The sequence below is a fragment of the Salvelinus fontinalis genome, chromosome 36 (genome assembly GCF_029448725.1).
Source record: "Salvelinus fontinalis isolate EN_2023a chromosome 36, ASM2944872v1, whole genome shotgun sequence".
NCBI lineage: Eukaryota > Metazoa > Chordata > Actinopteri > Salmoniformes > Salmonidae > Salvelinus > Salvelinus fontinalis.
This window is the reverse complement of record NC_074700.1, coordinates 467,277-491,981: the sequence shown is the minus strand read 5'-3', so window position 1 is coordinate 491,981 and position 24,705 is coordinate 467,277. Positions and strand designations below refer to the sequence as shown.

At 42.2% G+C, this 24,705-nt stretch overlaps 1 protein-coding gene and 1 pseudogene across 1 annotated transcript; both read left to right on the top strand.

The window, feature by feature from the left end:
- The first annotated feature begins 4,493 nt into the window (after positions 1 to 4,493).
- Positions 4,494 to 5,332, top strand: LOC129835744 (40S ribosomal protein S4-like; annotated as a pseudogene).
- Positions 5,333 to 6,024: 692 nt separating this feature from the next.
- LOC129835029 (oligosaccharyltransferase complex subunit ostc-like) lies at positions 6,025 to 23,777 on the top strand. The gene is made up of 4 exons (XM_055900355.1): positions 6,025 to 6,226; positions 10,776 to 10,869; positions 11,521 to 11,718; positions 23,232 to 23,777. The coding sequence occupies exons 1-4, from the start codon at positions 6,088 to 6,090 to the stop codon at positions 23,248 to 23,250; spliced, it is 450 nt and encodes a 149-aa protein (XP_055756330.1). The 5' UTR covers positions 6,025 to 6,087; the 3' UTR covers positions 23,251 to 23,777.
- The last annotated feature ends 928 nt before the right edge of the window (positions 23,778 to 24,705 follow it).

The following is a 24,705-nucleotide window of genomic DNA, read 5'->3' as shown; positions in this document are numbered from 1 at the left end:
GACCATGCTTGTCACTTATGAACATTTTTGAACATCTTGGCATAGTTCTGTTATAATCTCCACCCGGCACAGCCAGAAGAGGACTGGCCACCCCTCATAGCCTGGTTCCTCTCTAGGTTTCTTCCTAGGTTTTGGCCTTTCTAGGGAGTTTTTCCTAGCCACCGTGCTTCTACACCTGCATTCTAGCTGTTTGGGGTTTTAGGCTGGGTTTCTGTACAGCACTTCGAGATATTATCTGATGTACGAAGGGCTATATAAAATAAAATTGATTGATTGATTGATTGATAGCCACTTTAAACTATGCCACTTTATGTTTACATACCCTATATTACTCATCTTTCAAACAACTACCTCTTTACCTACTGTATTTATTTATTAATTTATTTTGCTCCTTTGCACCCCATTATTTCTGTCTCTACTTTGCACTTTCTTCCAATGTAAACCAACCATTCCAGTGTTTTTTTAGTTTTTATTTTACTTGCTGTGTTGTACTCACTTCGCCTCCATGGCCTTTTTATATTTTTATTTATTTATACATATATCTGTTTGCCTTCACCTCCCTTATCTCACCTCACTTGCTCACATTGTATATAGACTTATTTTTTTTTTCACTGTATTATTGACTATATGTTTGTTTTTACTCCATGTGTAACTATGTGTTGTTGTATGTGTCGAACTGCTTTGCTTTATCTTGGCCAGGTCGCAATTGTAAATGAGAACGTGTTCTCAATTTGCCTACCTGGTTAAATAAAGGTTAAATAAAATCTCATATGTATATACTGTACTCTATACCATCTACTGCATCTTGCCTATGCCGTTCTGTACAATCACTCATTCATATATCTTTATGTACATATTCTTTATCCCTTTACACTTGTGTGTATAAGGTAGTAGTTGTGGAATTGTTAGGTTAGATTACTTGTTGGTTATTACTGCATTATTGGAACTAGAAGCACAAGCATTTCGCTACACTCGCATTAACATCTGCCAACCATGTGTATGTGACAAATAAAATTTGATTTGATTTGATTTGAATTAGGACGAAACCCCTCGGGATGTAGCACTCAACAGTGCATCCCACTTATAATGCGGCTGCTTTGTCTTGATGTTATGCTTTATCAAAAGCTACCAAGACACTTTTCAATTTCAAACAAGCGCACTCTTCCAACCACCATCCCCGTCTCTCCCTAGCATTTTTGTCAGCCATCTTTGCTGAAGAAAGTTTCCATCCTTGGGTCACATAGCATCAAATTGGTCATGTGAACCACTCGATATGTGCTCCCGTATGGCACAGTGGTCTAAGGCACTGCATCTCAATGCTAGAGGCGTCATTACAGACCCTGGTTCGATTCCAGACTGTATCACAACTGGCCGTGATTGGGAGGCCCCAAGGGCGGCGAAAAATATACATTTTGCACAACGTAGCAACACCCACTTCCGTCCGCTCAACTTCCTACATGATACATAGCTTCCTGTCCCGATCGCATCCTGTCAGCCTGATAGTAGCCATACTAGCCTCAATGTCGCTCGTTTTAGCATTACCTCAGTATATTAATATAATAATTTCCATAGCGTTTTTTAAATTATTCTTGTTGAAAATGGTGTTTACCTGTTCAGTTAATGATTTTTGTAATTTGATTGTGTTCCGTGTCTTTTTTTTGTCTCTTTAGCTAGCAAACATTAGCTACCAGTACCTAGCTAACGTTAGTGCTAATGTTAATGTTATTAGTTGATCTGCATGGAGGAATGGGCCAAAATACCAGCAACAGTGTGTGAAAACCTTGTGAAGATTTACAGAAAACGTTTGACCTCTGTCATTGCCAACAAAGGGTATATAACAAAGTATTGAGATAAACTTTTGTTATTGACCAAATACTTATTTTCCACCATAATTTGCAAATAAATTCATTAAAAATCCTACAATGTGATTTTCTGGATTTTTTTTCTCATTTTGTCTGTCATAGTTGAAGTGTACCTATGATGAAAATTACAGGCCTCTCTCATCTTTTTAAGTGGGAGAACTTGCACAATTGGTGGCTGACTAAATACTTTTTTGCCCCACTGTAATACCAATAACATATATGATGTTTATATGTGGTATAGCTATTAAAACATACCCTAGTCCTTGGCTTATGCCACTGCTGCCTGGCCTCTGTGCAGCTGTGAACAGGTGGGACGGCTGATGTTCCCATCTGGCAATAGTGTGCAGACTGGAATAGTAATGCAACTGTGTGGTTCCATAATGCAGTGCCAGCAACACATGAACAGTGATGTTGTGTCATTGTTTCTGGCTCAGAGGGCTTCAGTACAACCTACGTGGGGATATAAAAAGAAAATGATTCGATTATAAAATCACTCAACATGAGTTACGACCAGCAAACAGAAGAGACTGGCGCAACATACAACAGCCTCTAAATTCATTACAACAATATGAGTTTACCATTTTTTATTAAGGGCATATGCCCTTGTTTAAATTTAATCAAATGCGTCCAACATAACAGAGTTCACAGAAACAGCAAGGAAGACGCCTGAACAATTACTAAACTAAAAACGGTTTCATAGACATGGGTTAAGCCTAGTCATAAACTAAGCAATGCCTCTTAATGCAGATCTCCATTGACAGGAACTTCTTCGCCTAAGACTAGGCTTCATCTCTGACTGTATAACCGGCATGTAGTGTGTCACAAACAGCTGACTTTTCACCCTACACTCAAACTGTGTGGTTTCTCATTTTTCCTCATGGACCTGTAGCAGCAAGCCCTTATGCTCACCTCTCCTGTCATTTTATCCCTGTTCAAAACTGTTTTGAATAAAAAGAATGAGCAATCATAATGTTAGCTAGCTACTGTAAAAGACACGTCTTAAAACTTCTCTGGGATATGTGGGACGCTAGCGTTAATCTTTATGTCCAAAAACCTAATTTGAAATTGGTGTGTTATGTTCAGAAATGCATTGTCTCAAACAAACATCCAGTGAAAGTGCAGAGCCACACCAAATTACAGAAATACTCATAATAAACATTAATAAAAGATACAAGTGTTATGCATGGAACTTCACCTTCACTTCAACTTCACTTCAACTTCATAAACTTCACCTTAATGCAACCGCTGTGTCAGATTTTAAAAAGGCAAGCACACCTTTCGATTATGTTTGGTCAGCGCCAAGTCACAGAAAAACATACAGCCATTTTCCAAAGAAGGAGAGGTGTCACAAAAGTCAGAAATAGCATTATAAATATTCACTTAGCTTTGATGATCTTCATCGGAATGCACTCCCAGGAATCCCAGTTCCACAATAAATGTTTGTTTTGTTCGATAAAGTCCATAATTTATGTCCAAATACCTCCCTTTTGTTTGCGAGTTTAGCCCAGTAATCCAAATGCTCAATGTGCGATCACTTAGTTCAGACGAAAAGTCAAAAAAGTGATATTACAGTTCGTAGAAACATGTCAAATGATGTATAGAATCAATCTTTAGGATGTTTTTATCATAAATCTTCAATAATGTTTCAACCGGACAATTCCTTTGTCTTTAGAAATTAAAAGGAACGCAGCTAACTTTCACGGCCCCACGCCTGACTTACCTCTTGGCATTCTGCCAGACCTCTGACTCAAACAGCTCTTATTCTCTCACCCTTCACAGTAGAAGCCTGAAACAAGGTTCTAAAGACTGTTGACATCTAGTGGAAGCCTTAGGAAGTGCAATATGACTCCATAGATACTGTATATTGGATAGGCAATGACTTGAAAAACTACAAACCTCAGATTTCAGATTTTATTCTCAGGTTTTTGCCTGCCATATAAGTTCTGTTATACTCACAGACATCATTCAAACAGTTTTAGAAACTTCAGAGTGTTTTCTATCCAAATCTACTAATTATGTGCATATTCTAGCATCTGGGCCTGAGTAGCAGGCAGTTTACTCTGGGCACTTTGAGTTTTGAGTAAACGTCCTTGTCTGGTCTGATAGGCAACTTGGCTACACTTACCTTCATAGTTGAAATGGTAACTGGAGACAGAGTTTGAAACCTTTTTCCAACTTGGAGGTCGGTGCTTTGCTAATTATCTTGGCCAGACGATGTACATCTGTCACTGTTACCTTTGGCAGCTCTTCAAGCACCTTGTGTAAAATAGTGGCATGGTAAGTAGGGGCGGGTTGACTAATTGCTAGCCACCTTACTAGTTGGCACGTTAATAGCTAGCTAAATGAGACGAAAAAAGACACAGAACACAATAATCGAATTACAAAAATCACTAACTGAACGGATAAACACAATTTTCAACAATAATCATTTTTTTTAAGCTATAGAAATATGATTATATTAATATACTGAGGTAATGATAAAACGAGCGACTTCGAGGCTAGGATGGCTACTATCAGGCTGACAGGACGTGATTGGGACAGGAAGCTATGTATCGGGTAGGAAGTTGAGAAGAAGTGGGTGTTGCTACATTGTTTAAAAGATCTATTGGCCCAGCGTGGTCAGGCGCCTTTTCCCCGCAAACTCCAACATGGCACGAGGACCGAAGAAGCACCTGAAGCGCGTTGCAGCGCCCAAGCATTGGATGCTTGACAAGCTCACTGGAGTGTTCGCTCCTCGTCCCTTCACTGGTCCCCACAAGCTGAGGGAGTGCCTGCCCCTCATAATCTTCCTCAGGAACCGTCTGAAGTACGGCCTGACTGGAGATGGGGTCAAGAAGATTTGCATGCAAAGGTTCATCAAGATCGACGGCAAAGTCCGCACTGATATCACCTACCCTGCTGGCTTCATGGATGTGATCAGTATTGAGAAGACTGGAGAGCACTTCCGTCTGATCTACGATGTGAAGGGAAGTTTCACTGTTCACCGCATCACTGCTGAGGAGGCCCAGTACAAGCTGTATAAGGTGAAGAAGAACCTGATGGGTACCAAGGGAGTCCCCGCACTGGTGACCCATGACGCCCGCACCATCCGCTACTCAGACCCCCTCATCAAGGTCAACGACACAGTCCGCATCGACCTCGCCAAGATCACAGAACACATCAAGTTCGACACAGGTAACCTGTGCATGGTGACTGGCGGTGCCAATTTGGGGCGGATTGGTATCATAACTAACCGGGAAAGGCACCCTGGCTCGTTTGAGGTGGTTCACGTCAAAGACAACGCTGGAAACATCTTCGCCACCAAGGCTGGAAAACATCTTCATCATTGGCAAGGGCAACAAGCCGTGGGTGTCCCTGCCCCGTGGAAAAGGTATCCGCCTCACAATCGCAGAGGAGCGGGACAAGAGAATCGCTGCCAGGGATGGCAGCAGCTAAATCCTATATGTAGGTCTAGGCATCCTGGCTTTGAAACAAAAAACATGTTATTTACAAAAACAAAACAAAAAAAAGTGGTCGGGGTTAGGCCGGGGTAGACCGCCATTGTAAATAATGCGTTCTTAACTGACTTGCCTGGTAAATAAAATATATATGATTGGTCATTGCCTAGCAGTCGCCGCTGGTGATTTGCATAAAGCTGGGAAATGTCTAACTTTTTCACGCCACGTTCGCGCCGCCCAACGGTCCCCTGTCCTCTCAGCTTCTCATAGCTTTCCTTCCACTGAAAATGAATGGGAAGCGGTGTTTCACCGCGCGTGTCACATTTTTATTTTTTACCGCGCGTGTCACACCTTGTGCAGTGCACACGGCGTAATGACGAGGCGGTGAGGCGGTGGAAGCGTTGCTGAGAGCCCATTGGCTTGGGAGAGTCCTCGAATGAATATTTCTGTTCGCTGCAAGCGGGAGTTCCTTTTTTCTAGAACCTGATCAAGTGTCGCACAATAACTACGTTGGCACTACAGGTCTTAACAGGTAAGCGAAACAATTGAAAGTTAATAAACCGTGGTCACATGTCAATTCATATTGTCTTCAATATGTGTATATAAATAGTTATATTAAATATGAAATAACATTTCAGTCCATGAAATGCATTATTTGTGCTTAAAAATGATAGTATTTACTTAGAAGTGTTTATCTACCAACTAGATTTTCGGTACTTCCTGGACACGTCGGCGTAGCAGTCAGAAATCTCAGTTTACCTAAAGAGTAAATTCGTATTGAATTAGCAATGGAGACATTATACGGTGTACCTTTCGCTGTGTTGGAATGTCCCAATATAAAACTCAAAAAGCCATCATGGCTGCACATGCCGTCGGCTATGACAGTCTATGCGATCGTTATTGTATCGTACTTTCTCATCACTGGAGGTAAGTTGTCGAACACTGCAGCGTCGTTAGCTGTCTAGCCAGTTTAACTAGGTAGCTGTAACCGATGGGTTTTATAAAGCCTCGATACAGGATTTGTCTCATGTTTAAAGTTACACCCGGCTTTTAACGTTGGGTACATGTATTGCCTACTAAAATATGATTAAACGTCTTATTCACCCATCACACGTATTTATGCAGTCAGACCTATTCAGTCAGATCTATTCAATCGGCTAGTCAGTGTTGGGCCGAGTACAGAGGAGTTAGCTATTGTGGAGTTAGCTAACTTCTTAGCTAGCTAGTACTTGTTAGGTGTGTAACTGTTCACCAAACACACGGTTCAGTACATATTGTGGTTTTGGGGTCACGGCTCGTTTACGATATAGCGGAAAAAAGAATTCCAACAGGTAATACGTGTAATACCTTTTTGTTTATTTGGCAAAATAAGCTAAATTAAAAACAGTCTGACACAATTCACAATGATCTTGGCATTGTATGTTATGACAGGGTTTGTTATAGGGTGTGTAAGTAAATTCAATCTGGAGTGCCAGAGTGCGCTCTGGGTGTAAATTGACCGTTGTCAGATCTTCCGTTACTAAATTCAGAGTTCAGAGCGCACACGGAACCCTCTGGCCTAAGAGTAGGGTTGATTCGTGCGTTCTGACCTCAACAGCAGTCAAGCACCCAAACTAAGGTTTGCAAGCTATTTACAGACGCAAATTAGATAATCTCACTCTGACCATTTTACTCGACCTAGCAGAACTGGTTAGGGTGTTTTAATGTTATCCAGAGCGTCGGTGACTGTAACTGTGCTGCTGGAAACAATTCAATTACAATTTTTTTGCGTCTTTTACTGACATATTCACCGTTTTGAACGGGTGTTGAGCGTATGTAAATTATTAGTTATGCTGTGATCTGAAATCGGAGTAGATAGCCAGAGTGAATTTATGAACGCATCCCATAGAGTACCACCGCATGAGTCATATTACTTATAAAACCTAGCGGTCAAACAGGGAAATGGTTCCAATTGTTTTTTCACCATACATTTTTTCCCATAGGGAAGTGTTTAAAAACACTTAAAATAAGGGCTGTGTTTTGTGTAGGCTTACCCTGCAATGATGTGTTACTGACTCGAGTCATGATTTGTTTTTCTAAGTCACTCATTCATTTTAGTTATTTGTTTGACCTGCTGGTGCTTGCCGTAATATATCCTACAGCATGGCTGAGTTCAGTATGTTCTGGAACGTTTCATTGAACAGAAATGGTGCTGAACTGTACTGTTCTGCCTGAAGCCCATACACGCCGCAGTGTACATGTTGGGGCCCAAGTATGCTGGCATGAGCATCCTGTCTGGTGCAGAGATCAACAAGGCCTAGGGTGACATCACTACCGTGTCGTGCCGCCTGGGTGAGGGCAAGGTTCTTGGCAGTCTGGCGAAATACACTTCCAAGCAAGGGCTTTGGGATGGAGATGCAATATGGCAGTCATGCCAACATCTCATCAACCACCTGGTGGAAGGGTCTTGTAGATTTGAGGCTCTTACCCTTGTTGCCTCCTTCATCCCACCAACATCAGCCACCTCAGAGCGCAACTGGTCCTTGTTTGGGAACACACACACACCAAAGCCCGCAACAGGCTGACAATACAAGGGTTGAAAAATGTGTGGCCATCCGGGCAAATTTGAGGCTTTTTGAGCCTGACAAAGAGCCATCCTCAACAAGGTTGGAAAGTGACAGTGAAGATGAGGCCTCAGGGTCTGATGTTCAAGGGGTGGACATTGAGGAAGTCCAGGGAGAAGACATGGAAGCCTGAGAGAAAGACAACCAAAGCTTTAGTTTCTAGACTATAATTTTACAGATGTATGTTGAAAAGGTTTTTGGGAGATGCGATGGCTCATTCAATATTCCCTTTGTTTTGTTGTTCAGTGAAATCATCCCATGTGAAGAGTCAGCTCATTTAATTAAAGTTTAAATCATTTTTTTTATTTCTATTGGAAGGATTTAATCATTTGCAATTATGTCTCCTTATGATAATGTAAAATATTTGTTTCTGTCTCCATATGATATGGTAAATATATCCAATGCAAAAAACATATACATTTTAAATGGTATTAATATTAATTCCCATATATTCCCACGGAAAGTTTCCACCTCTGAATATCCCCAAAATGTGCAACCCTAGTCAACACCCATTCAGCATTGTTCACAAGCTCTTAAGCTTTAGCCCCACCCATCTCTAAGGGTTGATCCGTGCGTTCTGTCCTAACAGCTGTCAAGCACTCAAGCTAACTGGGTAATGTTGGCTAGCTTGCTAGCTACTTCCAGACACAAATGAGAGAACAGCTCACTCTGACCATTTTACTCACCTAACAGAGCTGCTTAGGGTGTTAAGTTACCCAGAGCGTTGGTGACAGCAACTGTGTTGCCAACGTTTACTGACACGGCAATATTCAGCGGGTGTTGAGCGTTCGTAAATTTGTCAGTTATTCTGTGTCAGTTATTACCAGCTACGTCTATTAGTGATCCACCGATATGACATTTTTGGCTGATATTTTCCTTGCCTATAGAAACGATACTGATAACTAATATAAAAAATGTTGCGGCCTTTTAAGCGTTCTAGTGCAGTTAAATAGTTCACACACATGGACGCAGCGGTCTAAGGCATGGCATCTCAGTGCAAGAGGCGTCACTACAATCCTTTACATCCAGGATGTGTACAACATCTGTCACATACACTGCTGCCATCTAGTGGCCAGAATTCAAATTTGGAATATTACATTTTGGCCTTTCTCTTGCATTTCAAAGATGATATGGGGGGGAAAAATACAAAATAACGCATGTATTTTTTCGTTGTATTATCTTTTACCAGATCTAATGTGTTATATTCTCCTACATTAAATTCACATTTCCACACTTCAAAGTGTTTCCTTTAAATGGTATCAAGAATATGAGCTACAGGCAGTTAAAAAAATGTATATATTTTTCACCTTTATTTAACCAGGTAGGCCAGTTGAGAACAAGTTCTCATTTACAACTGCGACCTGGCCAAGATAAAGCAAAGTTAACTTGGCTTTCGAAGACCTTAGAAAGGCAGGGCAGGATTTTTTACCTTTATTGGATGGGTTTGGGTCTAGAGTGTGTCCCCCTTTGAAGAGGGGGATGACCGCGGCAGCTTTCCAATCTTTGGGGTTCTCAGATGATACGAAAGAGGTTAAACAGGCTAGTAATGGGGGTTGCAACAATTGCTGCGGATAATTTTAGAAAGGGGGTCCAGATTTTGCAACTCTTTCAGAACATCAGCTATCTGGATTTGGTTGAAGGAGAAATGGGGGAGGCTTAGGCAAGTTGCTGTGGGGCGTGCAGGGCTATTGACCGGTGTAGTGGTAGCCAGGTGGAAAGCATGGCCAGCCGTAGAAAAATGCTTGGGGGGTAGGGTTCCTAGGGACATCCCAAGGAACCCGGATAGCACAGACCATGAGAAAAGTCGCAAGAATTTGCACATTCCGAAATAAAGATCAGGTCACGAATTAGAAGCCACTCGCTTAAAATAAATAAGCATTCTGTTGACATCTGACTCCAGTGTCATGTTTCTTAACTCTATGCATGACATTTCAGATTTAGATATGATCATTTTTCAGTAGGTTGAGGTAAGTGAACCACACTATACATAGTGTAACGACCCTGGGTTTATAAGCGCGGAAATCGACTCTGCCGCACGAGCATGCTTTTGCGGCACAGTCGATAGCGCGCCGGACCTCGGGCTAGAAGGTCGAGGGTTCGAGACCTGCTCCCTGCCTGTTTCATTACAATACAAGAGTATGTGGACACCTTCAAATTAGGTGATTCGGCTATTTCCGCCACAGGTATACAATCTCCATAGCCAAACATTGGCTGTAGAATGGCCTTACTGAAGAGCTCAGTGACTTTCAGCGTGGCACCGTCATAGGATGCCACCTTTCCAACAAGTCAGTTCATCAAATTTCTGCCCTACTAGAGCTGGCCCGCCACCTGTAAGTGCTGTTATTGTGAAGTGGAAACATCTTGGAGCAAGAAAGGCTCAGCCGTGAAGTGGGAGGCCACACAAGCTCCACTGAACAGGACCGCCAAGTGCTGTAGCACTAAATGACAGCTAAGTGCTGTAGGGGGAACCAACTCCATGTTAAATGCCTGTGATTTTTGAATGAGATGATTGACTAGCAGTTGTCCCCATACTTTTGGTCATGTAGTGTATGTTTTCAAAGTAACTTTAGTTAAACCTTTAAGTGACATTGACGTTATTGTTAGCAGCTTGGTAAACGCTATTTTCAGAGTAGCTTTCACAAAACTGTGGCTAATAAAGTGTTTTATTTATTTATTAGCCGATTGAGAAGGCTAACATGTAGCAAACTACTAAGCCAGCTCAGCTGGTATGGGCTAGCTTTGCACCCTCCTTCACACTTACACATGGCATTTACCATCCCAATTCATATTATTATGCCAGTGCATAACTATCGATTTTCCTTCTTGCTACTAGCTAGTTGGCTAACTGATTTCCTCGTGTCTCCCATCTGCAGGCATCATCTACGATGTCATTGTGGAACCACCTAGTGTGGGGTCAATGACCGATGAACATGGACACCAGCGGCCTGTCGCCTTTTTGGCATACAGGTAAGTACGCAGCCCCTTTCCTTGCCCATTCATGTACAGTAGACTAATGCTAGTGCCTATCTGCCTTGCGTGGGGAATATGTTAAGAGGCCTGGCGCTGTGTCTGAATGTTAATACGCCTTGCTTGCATTAGTTTTGGGAACATTTCTAAATTTCACAAGGCAATTTCTTTTTTTATATGAAAGATACCCTTACTGTGCCTAGTTTTGGCACAGTTGCAAGTGGCTGTGTTTTGAATAACACATTCTTCCAGCCGACGTACAATACTTCCTACCCAGTTGCACTCTAATGGATATTGCCCTGTGCAACTGTGCTGAGACGACGTACAAAAAGTGTTTCGGTTATATTTGAAAAATGATTTCTTGCTTATATGAAAGTTCAGTTCCAAATGTTTCCAAAACCGCATTGCAAGGATTATTCAAGTTTCTAAATGTTAAAACAGAGCGTTGGGACTGTAGTACACATTGGGCCAGCTGTGGTCCATATGTTCGACTGTAATCCCCCTCGAGAGCTAACACTTCCCAAGTGTATGCTGTTTCTGCATTGTCAATGCCTGGGGCTATTATTTACTCCATTCATTATCTGCATTGTATTGCACAAATTTGAGAGGGGTAGTCACATAACCATCTTATTTTTTCTCTTTCCTATGAAGAGTGAATGGCCAATACATCATGGAAGGGTTGGCCTCCAGTTTCCTCTTCACCATGGGAGGCTTGGGCTTCATAATCCTGGATCGCTCGAATGCCCCAAACATCCCCAAACTCAACCGCTTCCTTCTGTTGTTCATCGGTTTTGTCAGTGTCCTGCTCAGCTTCTTCATGGCCAGAGTGTTCATGAGAATGAAACTGCCGTAAGTCTACTCTCTTGTGAAGATTTCCAATCGTGCCTCCAACCTAAAACACATGACACTCTGTAGGGTGGGGAGAAATGTGCTACTTTTATGATGGACAGCGCAACACAACCCTTCCACACCCTACTGCTCCCATTTAAAACCATTAAGTTGCTGTGTTTTTACACATTTGTTTGTCTGGTTTAAAGGGGACCTAATCATCAACACAAGTAACACTCTTGATACTAACAGATAGTAACACATTTTATTGGTCACATACACATGGTTAGCAGATATTATTGCGAGTGTAGCAAAATGCTTGTGCTTCTAGTTCCGACAGTGCAGCAATATCGAACAAGTCATATCTAACAGTTCCACAACAATGCCTAATACACACATCTTAGGTAAAGGAATGGAATAAGAATATATAAATATATGGATGAGTAATTTCAGTGCGGCATAGGCTAAGATGCAATGGATAGTATAGAATAAGGTATAAATATATGAGATGAGTAATGCAAGATATGTAAACACTAAAGTGACTAGTGATCCATTTATTAAAGTGGCCAATGATTTCAAGTCTGTATGTAGGCAGCAGCCTCTCTGTGCTAGTGATGGCTATTTAATAGTGTGATGGCCTTGAGATAGAAGCTGTTTTTCAGTCTCTCGGTTCCAGCGTTGATGCACCTGTACTGACCTCGCCTTCTGGATGGTAGCGGGGTGAACAGGCAGTGGCTCTGATGGTTGTTGTCCTTGACAATCATTTTGGCCATTGTGTGCTGTAAGGGTCCTGGAGGGCAGGCAGTTTGCCACCGGTGATGCGTTGTGCAGATAGCACCACCCTCTGGAGAGCCCTGCGGTTGTGGGCGGTGCAGTTACTGTACCAGGCGGTGATACAGCCCGACAGGATGCTCTCATTGGTGCATCTGTAAAAGCTTGTGAGGGTTTTAGGTAACAAGACCCATTTCTTCAGCCTCCTGAGGTTGAAGAGGCGCTGTTACGCCTTCACCACACTGTCTGTGTGGGTGGACCATTTCAGTTTGTCAGTGAACCGAGACTGATCTCGAGGGGACCCCCGTCCCCGCGGAGAAAAATAAAGTCATAATAAAATAATTCCATTCCCCCCCAGCTGCGTCTATTGACAGTTGTCACAGTGACATGAACATTCTATTGAAATGGTTACTTGCATAGTGGAGTCTTATGTTGAGACATGCAGCTAACTAGCTGAACCATAATCCCAATTCAAAACATTACTACCCTGAATGAATCTGCAGGTAGCTAACTAACCAGGCCCAATGTTAGCTAGCTAACATAAGGCTATAACTAGCAATGCAAATGGCTCTGAGATACGAATAATATTACTACACAGATCATACGCATAACGTTAGCTAGCTAACAGCACAATTTAACTTAAAATTTAAAGTGACTTTCTGACTAAATTAGAAACGTGTAATATCTGAAAATGTAGCTAGTTAGACTATCTTACCCATATACATGGATGGACGTTTCTCCCTCTGTCATGGATGCCGTTAATTAGGGTTAGGGGAGGTTAGAGCATGGTTAGAGCATTGGGCCAGTAACTGAAAGGTTGCTGGATCGAATCCCTGAGCTGACAATGTAAAAATCTGTCGTTCTGCCCCTGAACAAGGCAGTTGTTTCAGGAAAACTAGGTGTATGTCGCGCATCACTACTTCTCAGGAGAGCAATTTGAACACATTTTTTTTATTTTACCAAATGCATTTTTTTGGCAGAAATGCCTTCTGGAACACTGTTCCTTGGCCGTCATTGTAAATAAGAATTTGTTCTTAACTGGTTCAAATAAAATAAAAAATGGGTTAGGGTTAGTTTGAAGATGTAATCCGGAGACAGGTGTTTTATACAACAGCCTTTTGTGTTGTCTTTTCGACTCTGTCCGCAAATTCGCTACCAAACGCCAGAATTTTCTCCATCTCCTTAGCTAATTTCAAAACTCGGTCCTCCGGAGAGTGGAGAGCAACACTTATGCAGTTCTACTGCGTGATATATCTTTAAAAAAAGCTGCGTTAGAAAGAATTACCGACGCATACTGACCAGCTCATGTTATAGACAGAAGCGTGCCACATGGCAGACCAATCTGAACTCGTCTCTCGGCATGTCCAGCCCACTCATTATCGCAGCCAATCATGGATAGGGGGGAGGTTGCTGACTTTTTCGTAATTTTAACAATTGTATTCATATTTACAGATGGCATACAAGTTTGTTAAGGCACATGAAAATGTTTACATGTTCCAGAAGGCATTTCTGCCAAAAAATGCATTTTGATATAATAATTTTTCGTTCAAATTGCTCTCCTGAGAAGTAGTGATGCGCGACATACACCTAGTTTCCTGAAATGAGTCACATATAAGGTCCTACAGTTGACAATGCATGTCAGAGCAAAAACCAGGAATTGTCCTTAGAGCGCCGAGACAGGATTTTGTGGAGGCACAGATCTGGGGAAGGGTAGCAAAATATTTCTGCAGTATTGAAGGTCCCCAAGAACACAATGGCATCCACTCTTAAATGGAAGAAGTTTGGAACCACCAAGACTCTTCCTAGAGCTGGTTGCCTGGCCAAACTGAGCAATCGGGAGAAGGGCCTTAGTCAGGGAGGTGACCAAGAACCCAATGGTTACTCTGACAGAACTCTAGAATTCCTTTGTGGAGATGGGAGAACCTCCCAGAAGTACAACCATTTATGCAGCATCAGGCCTTAATGGTAGAATGGCCAGACTGAAGCCATTCTTCAGTAAATGGCCCGCTTGGAGTTTTCCAAAAGGCACCTAAATACTCTGACCATGGGAAACAAGATTCTCTGGTCTGATGAAACCAAGATTGAACTCTTTGGCCTGAATGCCAAGCATCACGTCTGGAAGAAACCTGTCACCATCTCTACGGTGAAGAATGGTAGTGGAAGCTTCATGCTGTGGGGCTGTTTGTCAGCAGCAGGGATTGGGAGATTAGTCTGGATCGAGAAAAAAAATCAACGGAGCAAAGTACAAAGAGATCCTTGATGAAATCCTGCTCCAGAGCGCTGAGGACCTCAGACTGGCGCGAAGGTTCACTTTCCAACAGGACAACGACCCTAAGCACACAGCCAAGACAACGCAGAAGTGGCTTTGGGACAAGTCTCAATGTCCTTGAGTGGCCCAGCCAGAGCCTGGACTTGAACCCCATCAAACATCTCTGGAGAGACCTGAAAATAGCTGTTTAGCGACACTCCCCATCCAACCTGACAGAGCTTGAGAGGATCTGCTGAGAAGAATGGGAGAAGCTCCCCAAATACAGCTGTGCCAAGCTTGTAGCGTCATGCACTGTATGCTCAAGTGTGCTGCCCCCCTCATTGCTGGCTAAGTAACCCATATATTGCTTCCCTGGATAGAGTCATGGATATGTTTTGGATGATTCTGAAGGCCTACTGCAACATGTACCATGTTTTAATTTCCTTACAATAAATTTGATTAGTAATACAGTTATAGTAAATGAAACAGTCCTATGATAGCTTATTTTTACAAAGTAAAATGTAAAAGAATGATATCAACCCCCAAAGCGTTTGGTCAAATTATTTGCTGCTGACAAATAGGCAAAACACAAACTCATTACACTATTGCCTTTCTAAATTAAATCTACCTCTTCACCCTCATTCAGTTAGGCCTAATTTAAATTAAATTGTGAAGTAAGGTGCACAATTTATCATCCATACAGTGAGAAGAGAGAGACGCATTAGCGCCTGGCTGGGTACCAACGTCCTACAGCACAATGTCTTGGCGGGTTAGGAATAGGTACGAAAAAAAGGTAAAGGCTCTAAATACTTTTATGTTAGTGATTTAAAATTTCGGATAAATGAGCAGAGGAAAGTAAACTTAGCAAAAAGTCATGGAAGGAGCAGGGCATAATTTTATTATTATTTCTTTGTATTTATCAAACGTCAGCAGCTGTTTGCCTATGGCGGTTTGAGTGTTAGATGCCGTTTATCATAGCGCCCTTCATTTTTCACAGGAGACAGTATTACTACTCATCACTACGTTCTTTACCAAAAGGTTGGTTGGACCTCTTTAATGTCATGTAGATCACGTCATTACATCAGTGCTGCTCCATAAGCTTCTGACTTAACAGTGATAGTTAACATTTCAATATGACAAGGTCTCAAACCTGTTCACAGTTTTGGATAACTTTGGAGACTCCTTTGGTGTCTACAGACTTGGGGTGCAAGATAAAAGAAAAAATGGCTATTTACCTACAGTGGCTTGCGAAAGTATTCACCCCCTTTGCATTTTTCCTATTTTGTTGCCTTACAACCTGGAATTAAATCATTTGATTTACACAACATGCCTACCACTTTGAAGGTGCAAAATATTTTTTCTTGTGAAACAAAAAACAAAAGACAAAAACATAAACTTAAACGTGCATAATTACTCAACCCCCCAAAGTCAATACTTTGTAGCGCCACCTTTTGTAGTAATTACAGCTGCAAGTCTCTTGGGATATGCCTCCATAAGCTTGGCACATATTTGGCACATCTAGCCACTGAAATTTTTGCCCATTCTTCAAGGCAATACTACTCCAGCTCCTTCAAGTTGGATGGGTTCCGCTGGTGTACAGCATTCTTTAAATCATACCACAGATTCTCAATTGGATTGAGGTCTGGGCTTTGACTAGGCCATTCCATGACATTTAAATGTTTCCCTTAAACCACTCAAGTGTTGCTTTAGCAGTATGCTTAAGGGTCATTGTCCTGCTGGAAGGTGAACCTCCGTCCCAGTCTCAAATCTCTGGAAGACTGAAACAGGTTTTCCCCAAGAATTACCCTGTATTTAGCACCATCCAGCATTCCTTCAATTCTGACCAGTTTCCCTGTCCCTGCCAATGAAAAACATCCCCACAGCATGATGCTGCCACCATGAATACATATGCACGCACCACTTTCTGTTTAAAAAAAAAATCGTTTTTCAAACAAGTAATTTTTTTCATTTCACTTCACCAGTTTGGACTAGTTCTCTGCTGCCAATAACTGGAACGAACTGCAAAAATCACTAATCTCCCTCACTAGCTTTAAGCACCAGCTGTCAGAGCAGCTCACAGATCACTGCGCCTGTAAATAGCCCATCCAACTACCTCATCCTCATACTGTTATTTACTTAACTTATTTTGCTCCTTTGCACCCCAGTATCTCTACTTGCACACTCATCTTCTGCACATCTATCACTTCTGTGTTTAATTGGTATATTGTAATTATTTCGCCACTATGGCCTATTTATTGCCTTCTCTTATCCTACCTCATTTGCACACACTGTGTATATAGCCTTTCCCCCCCTTTTTTTCTATTGTATTGACTGTACGTTTGTTTATTCCATGTGTGACTGTTGTTTGTGTCGCTTTGCTTTATCTTGGCCAGGTCGCAGTTCTCAACTAGCCTACCTGGTTAAATAAATAAAATGTAAAAAATTCTGACCCTTTACTCAGTACTTTGCTGAAGCACCATTAGCAGCATTTTATAGCCTCGGATCTTCTAGGGTATGACGCTACAAGCTTGGCTCACCTGTAGTTGGGGAGTTTCTTCCATTTCTCTGCAGATCCTCTCAGGTTGGATGGGGAGCGTTGCTGCACGGCTATTTTCAGGTCTCCAGAGATGTTCAAATGGGTTTAAGTCCGGGCTCTGGTTTGACCTCTCAAGGACATTCAGAAACTTGTCCTGAAGTCATTCCTGCGTTGTCTTGGCTGTGTCCTTAGAGTTGTCCTGTTGGAAGGTTAACCTTCACCCAAGTCTGAGGTCCTAAAGATCTCTCTGTACTTTGCTCCGTTCATCTTTCCCTCGATCCTGACTAGTCTCCTAGTCCCTGCCACTGACAAACATCCCCACAGCATGATGCTGCCACCAACATGCATCACCGTAGGGAAGGTGCCAGGTTTCCTCCAGATGTGACACTTGGCATTCAGGCCAACCATTCTTCGTGGTTCCGAACTTCCATTTTAAGGATGATGGAGGCCACTGTGTTCTTGGGGACCTTCAATGCTGCAGACATTTTGTGGTACCCTTCCCCAGATCTGTGCCTCGACACAATCCTGTCTCGGAGCTCTACGGACAATACCTTCGACCTCGTGGGTTGGTTTTTGCTCTGACGTGCACTGTCAACTGTGGGACTTTATATAGACGTGTGTCTTTTCAAATCATGTCCAATCAGTTGAATTTACCACAGGTGGACTCAAAGTTGTAGAAACATCAAGGATGATCAATTGAAACAGCATGCACCTGAACAAAATTGCTATTCTCATAGCTAAAAAATGTCTAAATCTGTTCGCTTTGTCATTATGGGGTATTGTGTATAGATTGAGTAAACATTTATTTCATCCATTTTAGAATAAGGCTGTAATATAATGTAGAAAAAGGGAAGGGGAATACTTTCCGAATGCACTGTATATGGAAAAATACATGTTTAAACATTTCAACCAATCAATTGGTCATTGGTCGAGAGAACAGACGTGGGGACAGCCCTAGTCTGTCTGTCTGTCTGTCATTTATTTATACTTGTTTTTGTATTGTGCTGGGCTAATTTAAAAAATGACTTCCATGTTTGAATAAAGGTAAATACAATATATACATTCTTTTACATCTTTAAATCAGAAGTGGTAGTAGACGGTGGGAAAAGTACCCAATTGTCATAATTGAGTAAAAGTAAAGATGCCTTAATAGAAAATGACATAAGTAAAAGTGAGGCACCCAGTAAAATACTATTTGAGTACAAGTCTAAACGTATTTGGTTTTAAATATACTTAAATATCATAAGTAAATGTAATTGATAAAATATTCTTAAGTATCAAAAAGTAGAAGTGTAAATCATTGCTAATTCCTTATAGTAAGCAAACCAGACGGCGCAATATTGATTTTTTTTAAATTTATTTGCTGCTTGCCAGGGGCACACTCCAACACTCGCATCATTTACAAATGAAGCATTTGTTTTTAGTGAGTCCGTCAGATCAGACACGGTAGGGATGACCAGGGATGTTCTATTGATAAGTGTATGAATTGGACCCTTTTCCTGTCCTGCTAAGCATTCAAAATGTAATGAACTCTTGGCTGTCGGAAATGTATGGAGTAAAAAGTACATTATTTAATTGAGGAATGTAGTCAAGAAAAAGTACTTTAAAGTATTTTTAACTAAGTACTTTACACCACTAGTAGTAGACCCCCCCCCTCCAAAAAAAATGCAGCCTTGCTCATACCCAACTATTTGAAATACCGTAGGCTACTAAAATCATTCTAAAAGGCACAATTATGCACTTTAGCCAGGCTTTAGGACCATGCGGATAGGAAGGCTGTTTGTCCAAAACCCAAACAATCTCAACTATCCTATCAAAGAGTTGCTTGTTGTGACAATTAGGTCGGCTTTAGAGCAAATCCAGCACATCTTTTGTAGAGCATTGGTTCAGAGGTGGAAGATGGCTGTAGATGGCTAGGTAACTGCTGTTTGTTTTCACTTGAAATTAAACTCAAGTTTTTAATCCCGGTGGTTAACTCGTTCGTAGAAACGAATTGCTTTATGACGCATTTGTAGAATGTTTGGTCCCCTATCGACTGACATGACTCTTCCAGTCGCCGACCCCTGGTTTAACCCCACCAAAACCCCAAATATGCTTGTTTTACACCATTGTTTATTGTTCCATTTTAAACACTGTATAGCTTCAAAACATGTTTAAAACTATTATGTTGATATCATGGATGGTTAGTCCTTGCATCCATAGCTCTGTCTGAATAGAAGTGGTTACATTTTCACCACCCCATCCCTAAGCTGTTTACTCAAAGGTGGCGAGGTGACCTCTTTGTTGTGGTTTGAACTGCAGATTGCCACCATAATCGCTTCGTTCTTCAACTGGTCATTCAGGACAGAACCACTTCCATTCAAATAAAGGTTGAACACACCCCTGTCTTTGTGAACGTTTTGTAAAGCCGTGCAGGACAACCCTCTTTTGAAATTTGTTGTAATCAAAAAAAAATGGTCGCATACACATATTTAGCAGATGTTATTGCGGGTATAGCGAAATGCTTTTGTTCTTAGCTCCAACAGTGCAGTAATATCTAACAATACACACATCTAAAAGTAAAAGAAAGGATATTAGAAATCTATAAGTATTAGGATGAGCAATGTTGGAGTCCGGATTATAGTCTCCACTTGGGACACCCGAGAGTGGCGCAGCGGTCTAAGGCACTGCATCTCAGTGCTTGAAGCGTCACTACAGACATCCTGGTTCGAATCCAGGCTGTATCACAACCGGCCGTGATTGGGAGTGCCATAGGGCGGCGCACAATTGGCCCAGCGTCGTACGGGTTTGGCCGGTGTAGGCTGTCATTGTAAATAATTTTTGCCTAGTTTAAATAAAAAAAGTATTAAAATATATAGTATATAAATGTGTGTGATGGGATGCATGGACACTATGTGGATAGAATATTTAGAATATCTGTAGGATAGAATAGTGTAAATATATACAACAATAGTTGAATAGGATGGCATTGACTAGAATACAGTACACTGCTCAAAAAAATAAAGGGAACACTTAAACAACACAATGTAACTCCAAGTCAATCACACTTCTGTGAAATTCAACTGTCCACTTAGGAAGCAACACTGACTGACAATAAATTGCACATCCTGTTGTGCAAATGGAATAGACAAAAGGTGGAAATTATAGGCAATTAGCAAGACACCCCCAATAAAGGAGTGATTCTGCAGGTGGTGACCACAGACCACTTCTCAGTTCCTATGCCTCCTGGCTGATGTTTTGGTCTTTTTGAATGCTAGCGGTGCTCTCACTCTAGTGGTAACATGAGACGGAGTCTACAACCCACACAAGTGGCTCAGGTAGTGCAGCTCATCCAGGATGGCACATCAATGCGAGCTGTGGCAAGAAGGTTTGCTGTGTCTTATCAGCGTAGTGTCCAGAGCATAGAGGCGCTACCAGGAGACAGGCCAGTACATCAGGGGATGTGGAGGTGGCCGTAGGAGGGCAACAACCCAGCAGCAGGACCGCTACCTCCGCCTTTGTGCAAGTAGTAGCACTGCCAGAGCCCTGCAAAATGACCTCCAGCAGGCCACAAATGTGCATGTGTCAGCATATGGTCTCACAAGGGGTCTGAGGATCTCATCTCGGTACCTAATGGCAGTCAGGCTACCTCTGGCGAGCACATGGAGGGCTGTGCGGCCCCACAAAGAAATGCCACCCCACACCATGACTGACCCACCGCCAAACCGGTCATGCTGGAGGATGTTGCAGGCAGCAGAACGTTCTCCACGGCGTCTCCAGACTCTGTTACGTCTGTCACATGTGCTCATGTGCTCAGTGTGAACCTGCTTTCATCTGTGAAGAGCACAGGGCGCCAGTGGCGAATTTGCCAATATTGGTGTTCTCTGGCAAATGCCAAACGTCCTGCACGGTGTTGGGCTGTAAGCACAACCCCCACCTGTGGACGTCGGGCCCTCATACCACCCTCATGGAGTCTGTTTCTGACCGTTTGAGCAGACACATGCACATTTGTGGCCTGCTGGAGGTCATTTTGCAGGGCTCTGGCAGTGCTACTCCTTGCACAAAGGCGGAGGTAGCGGTCCTGCTGCTGGGTTGTTGCCCTCCTACGGCCTCCTCCACGTCTCCTGATGTACTGGCCTGTCTCCTGGTAGCGCCTCCATGCTCTGGACACTACGCTGACAGACACAGCAAACCTTCTTGCCACAGCTCGCATTGATGTGCCATCCTGGATGAGCTGCACTACCTGAGCCACTTGTGTGGGTTGTAGACTCCGTCTCATGCTACCACTAGAGTGAGAGCACCGCTAGCATTCAAAAAGACCAAAACATCAGCCAGGAGGCATAGGAACTGAGAAATGGTCTGTGGTCACCACCTGCAGAATCACTCCTTTATTGGGGATGTCTTGCTAATTGCCTATAATTTCCACCTTTTGTCTATTCCATTTGCACAACAGGATGTGCAATTTATTGTCAGTCAGTGTTGCTTCCTAAGTGGACAGTTGAATTTCACAGAAGTGTGATTGACTTGGAGTAACATTGTGTTGTTTAAGTGTTCCCTTAATTTTTTTGAGCAGTGTATTTACATATGACATGAGAAAAATAGTATGTAAACAATATAGAAAATTACCAGTGTTCCATTATTAAAGTGGCCACTGATTCTATGTACATAGGGCAGCAGCCTCTAAGGTGCAGGGTTGAGTAACCGGGTGGTAGCCTGCTAGTGACAGTGACTAAGTTCAGGGCAGGGTACTGGGTGGAGGCTGGCTAGTGATGGCTATTTAAGTCAGGTGGCCTTGAGTTTGAAAAACAGCTTCTGTGTCTTGATCCCAGCTTTGATGCACCTGTACTGACCTTGCCTTCTGGATGATAGCGGGGTGAACAGGCTGTGGCTCGGGTGGTTGATGTCTTTTGATCTTTTTGGTCTTCCTGTGACAGCTGGTGCTGTAGATGTCCTGGAGGGCAGGCAGTGTGCGTTGGGCAGACCGCACCACCCACTGTAGAGCCCTGCAGTTGCTAGCGGTGCAGTTGCCGTACCAGGCGGTGATACAGCCCGACAGGATGCTCTCAGTGGTGCATCTGTAAAAGTTTGTGCGTCTTAGGGGCCAAGCCAAATTTATTCAGCCTCCTGAGGTTGAAGAGACGCCTTAACCACTGTCTGTGTGGCTGGACCTTTTCAGACTGTCAGTAATGTGTATGCCGAGGAACTTAAAGCGTTTCGCCTTCTCCACTGCGGCCCTGTAGATGTGCTCCCTCTGCTGAATCCATAGTGGTGAAACTTCCACATCCAGTTGCGAACAACACATACGTTCATTCAAACAAAAAATACTGTTTATTTTTCATTGGACATCAATGCACGTGTGATAGAGCAGCAGAGGATGTACTACAATTTTTTTGTACCTTGATGCTTCTCTCCACTGTCTTAAACAAAACAAAGACAACAAACGCTCCTGGGTGCAGCCAGTGGTGCCGTTTCCCCTAATGCGGATCTCAGCTTTAAAGGGAAAGTGCACAAAAAAATGTTAAGCACATTTTCTACTTGTAGAAATGGTATCCGTGAGTTTCTTTGTCTCTGCGTGCAGCTTGAACTAGTGTTTAGCGCAATGATGGGAAGTGTTCGGGATCAGCTAGCATGCTAATTGATCCCAAAGACGTACAGTCATTGCGCTAAAAGGATGCCATTGTAATATAATTTGGGCTGAAAACTAAAACTATCAAATGCAGAATATAGGCCTATCATAAAAACTTGTCGATTTAGGTTGCATTTTGAGTGAAACATCCCCCGTCAAGGCACTCAGTGGTGTTGTGCCATCAAAACTAGAGCTGTCATTTACGTTGTGAGTTGCGTTAGCAGAATGTGATGCTCATATTTATGGTCTATGATATCAGTCAGCTCTTTACCTGAACTGCAGACAAATGTGTCAAGTGTTGTGTATTTTCACTGTACCTATGTTGGAAGCCGACTCTAATCTGTCTCTACCTTTCCTTTTATATTTCTCCTCAGTGGGTACCTCATGGGTTGAAGATGGACACAACACATTACGAAGACAGAATGGCGAAGGACTGCCAAAGGTTTAAGCTTCGATTGATTTAAGCTGGCCTAAAACGTTACGATAATACAGATTTAAATTGCAAATGAAGAATTGACAGTAACATTTGTCCCTGGCAATAAGCCTTTGACCATGTTTGAGTGATGTATTAAATGTCACAATGTGCATCTCAATAGTCAAGAGGCTTCCTATCCTTGTCTCCTTTCCTTCCACTTAAATGGTGCGATGGAATTCCCTTACAGGCTGTATTGCTAACCTGTCTTCAGTTCAGTAATGCAGATGGCGAGAATATGTGGAGACAAAGCCACTATAGACCATTGAGATGCACCCATTGGAAGGAGGGACACTTTCCTGATTATAAATCTGAATAAGCAGTAAATTTGTGGGTTGTTGGGGTTATTGATAAGTAATGTTTTATAGACCATTCTACCTTCCTAAATGCCTTCCAACATGTCACTTGTGTGTCTATTAGGAACTTAAATAAATGTTATTTCCAGAAAGCTTGTCATTCTCTAATCACATTTTTTATAATATACTAGTAATATCCTTCTTACTTAAATGGATTCTTCGGTACTTTTGTAATCTTTATAACCAGTAGTTCTGAAAGTATAAACTATATAGACTAGTAACTAGTATAGACTATAGTTAGGTTTCACATTGGAGTCGCATCTCGCGCCCCACACTTCTCTCCATAGTGACTGGCAGCACAGTGTTTGTCTTTCATTATGATTAAACCATGCTGTCATGGCAAAATACCATTTCCTCTTAACAACTTTCCTATGAAGATTAAATTGTTACCCGCAAGCTGTTCTATCCTCACTGATATAGTAATTTTAATGTTGATCTAAATGTTTAAAAAAAAAATATATATATATATTTCAGAGGTTTAAAATGAACTGAAAGGAACGATATCAACCGGTAAAAAAAAAATGGGGTTCAAACCGGTAAATTTTTGGGGTTCGAACCGGTTCAGAACTTTCTTGCTGGTTGGAACAGTGGAACGGAACTAATAAACAAATGGCTCTGTTCAGAACGAAATGATTGGAAAATAATTTAGGTTCCCCCTGATTTATAAATATTTTTTTATACATTATTTTAACAGAAGTTGACTGAGAACACATTCTCCAACCATTTACAGCAACGACCTGGGGAATAGTTACAGGGGAGAGGACGGGGGATGAATAAGCCAATTGTATGCTGAGGATGATAAGTCGCTCTGGATAAGAGCGTCTGCTAAATGACTTAAATGTAAATGATTACTGTAGGTGGCCATGATGGTATGAGGGCAAGATTGGGAATTTAACCAGGACACCGGGTTTAACACCCCTATTCTTACGATAAGTGCCATGGGATCGTTAGTGACCACAGAGAGTGAGGACACCTGTTTAACGTCCCATCTGAAAGACTGCACCCTAATCACTGCCCTGG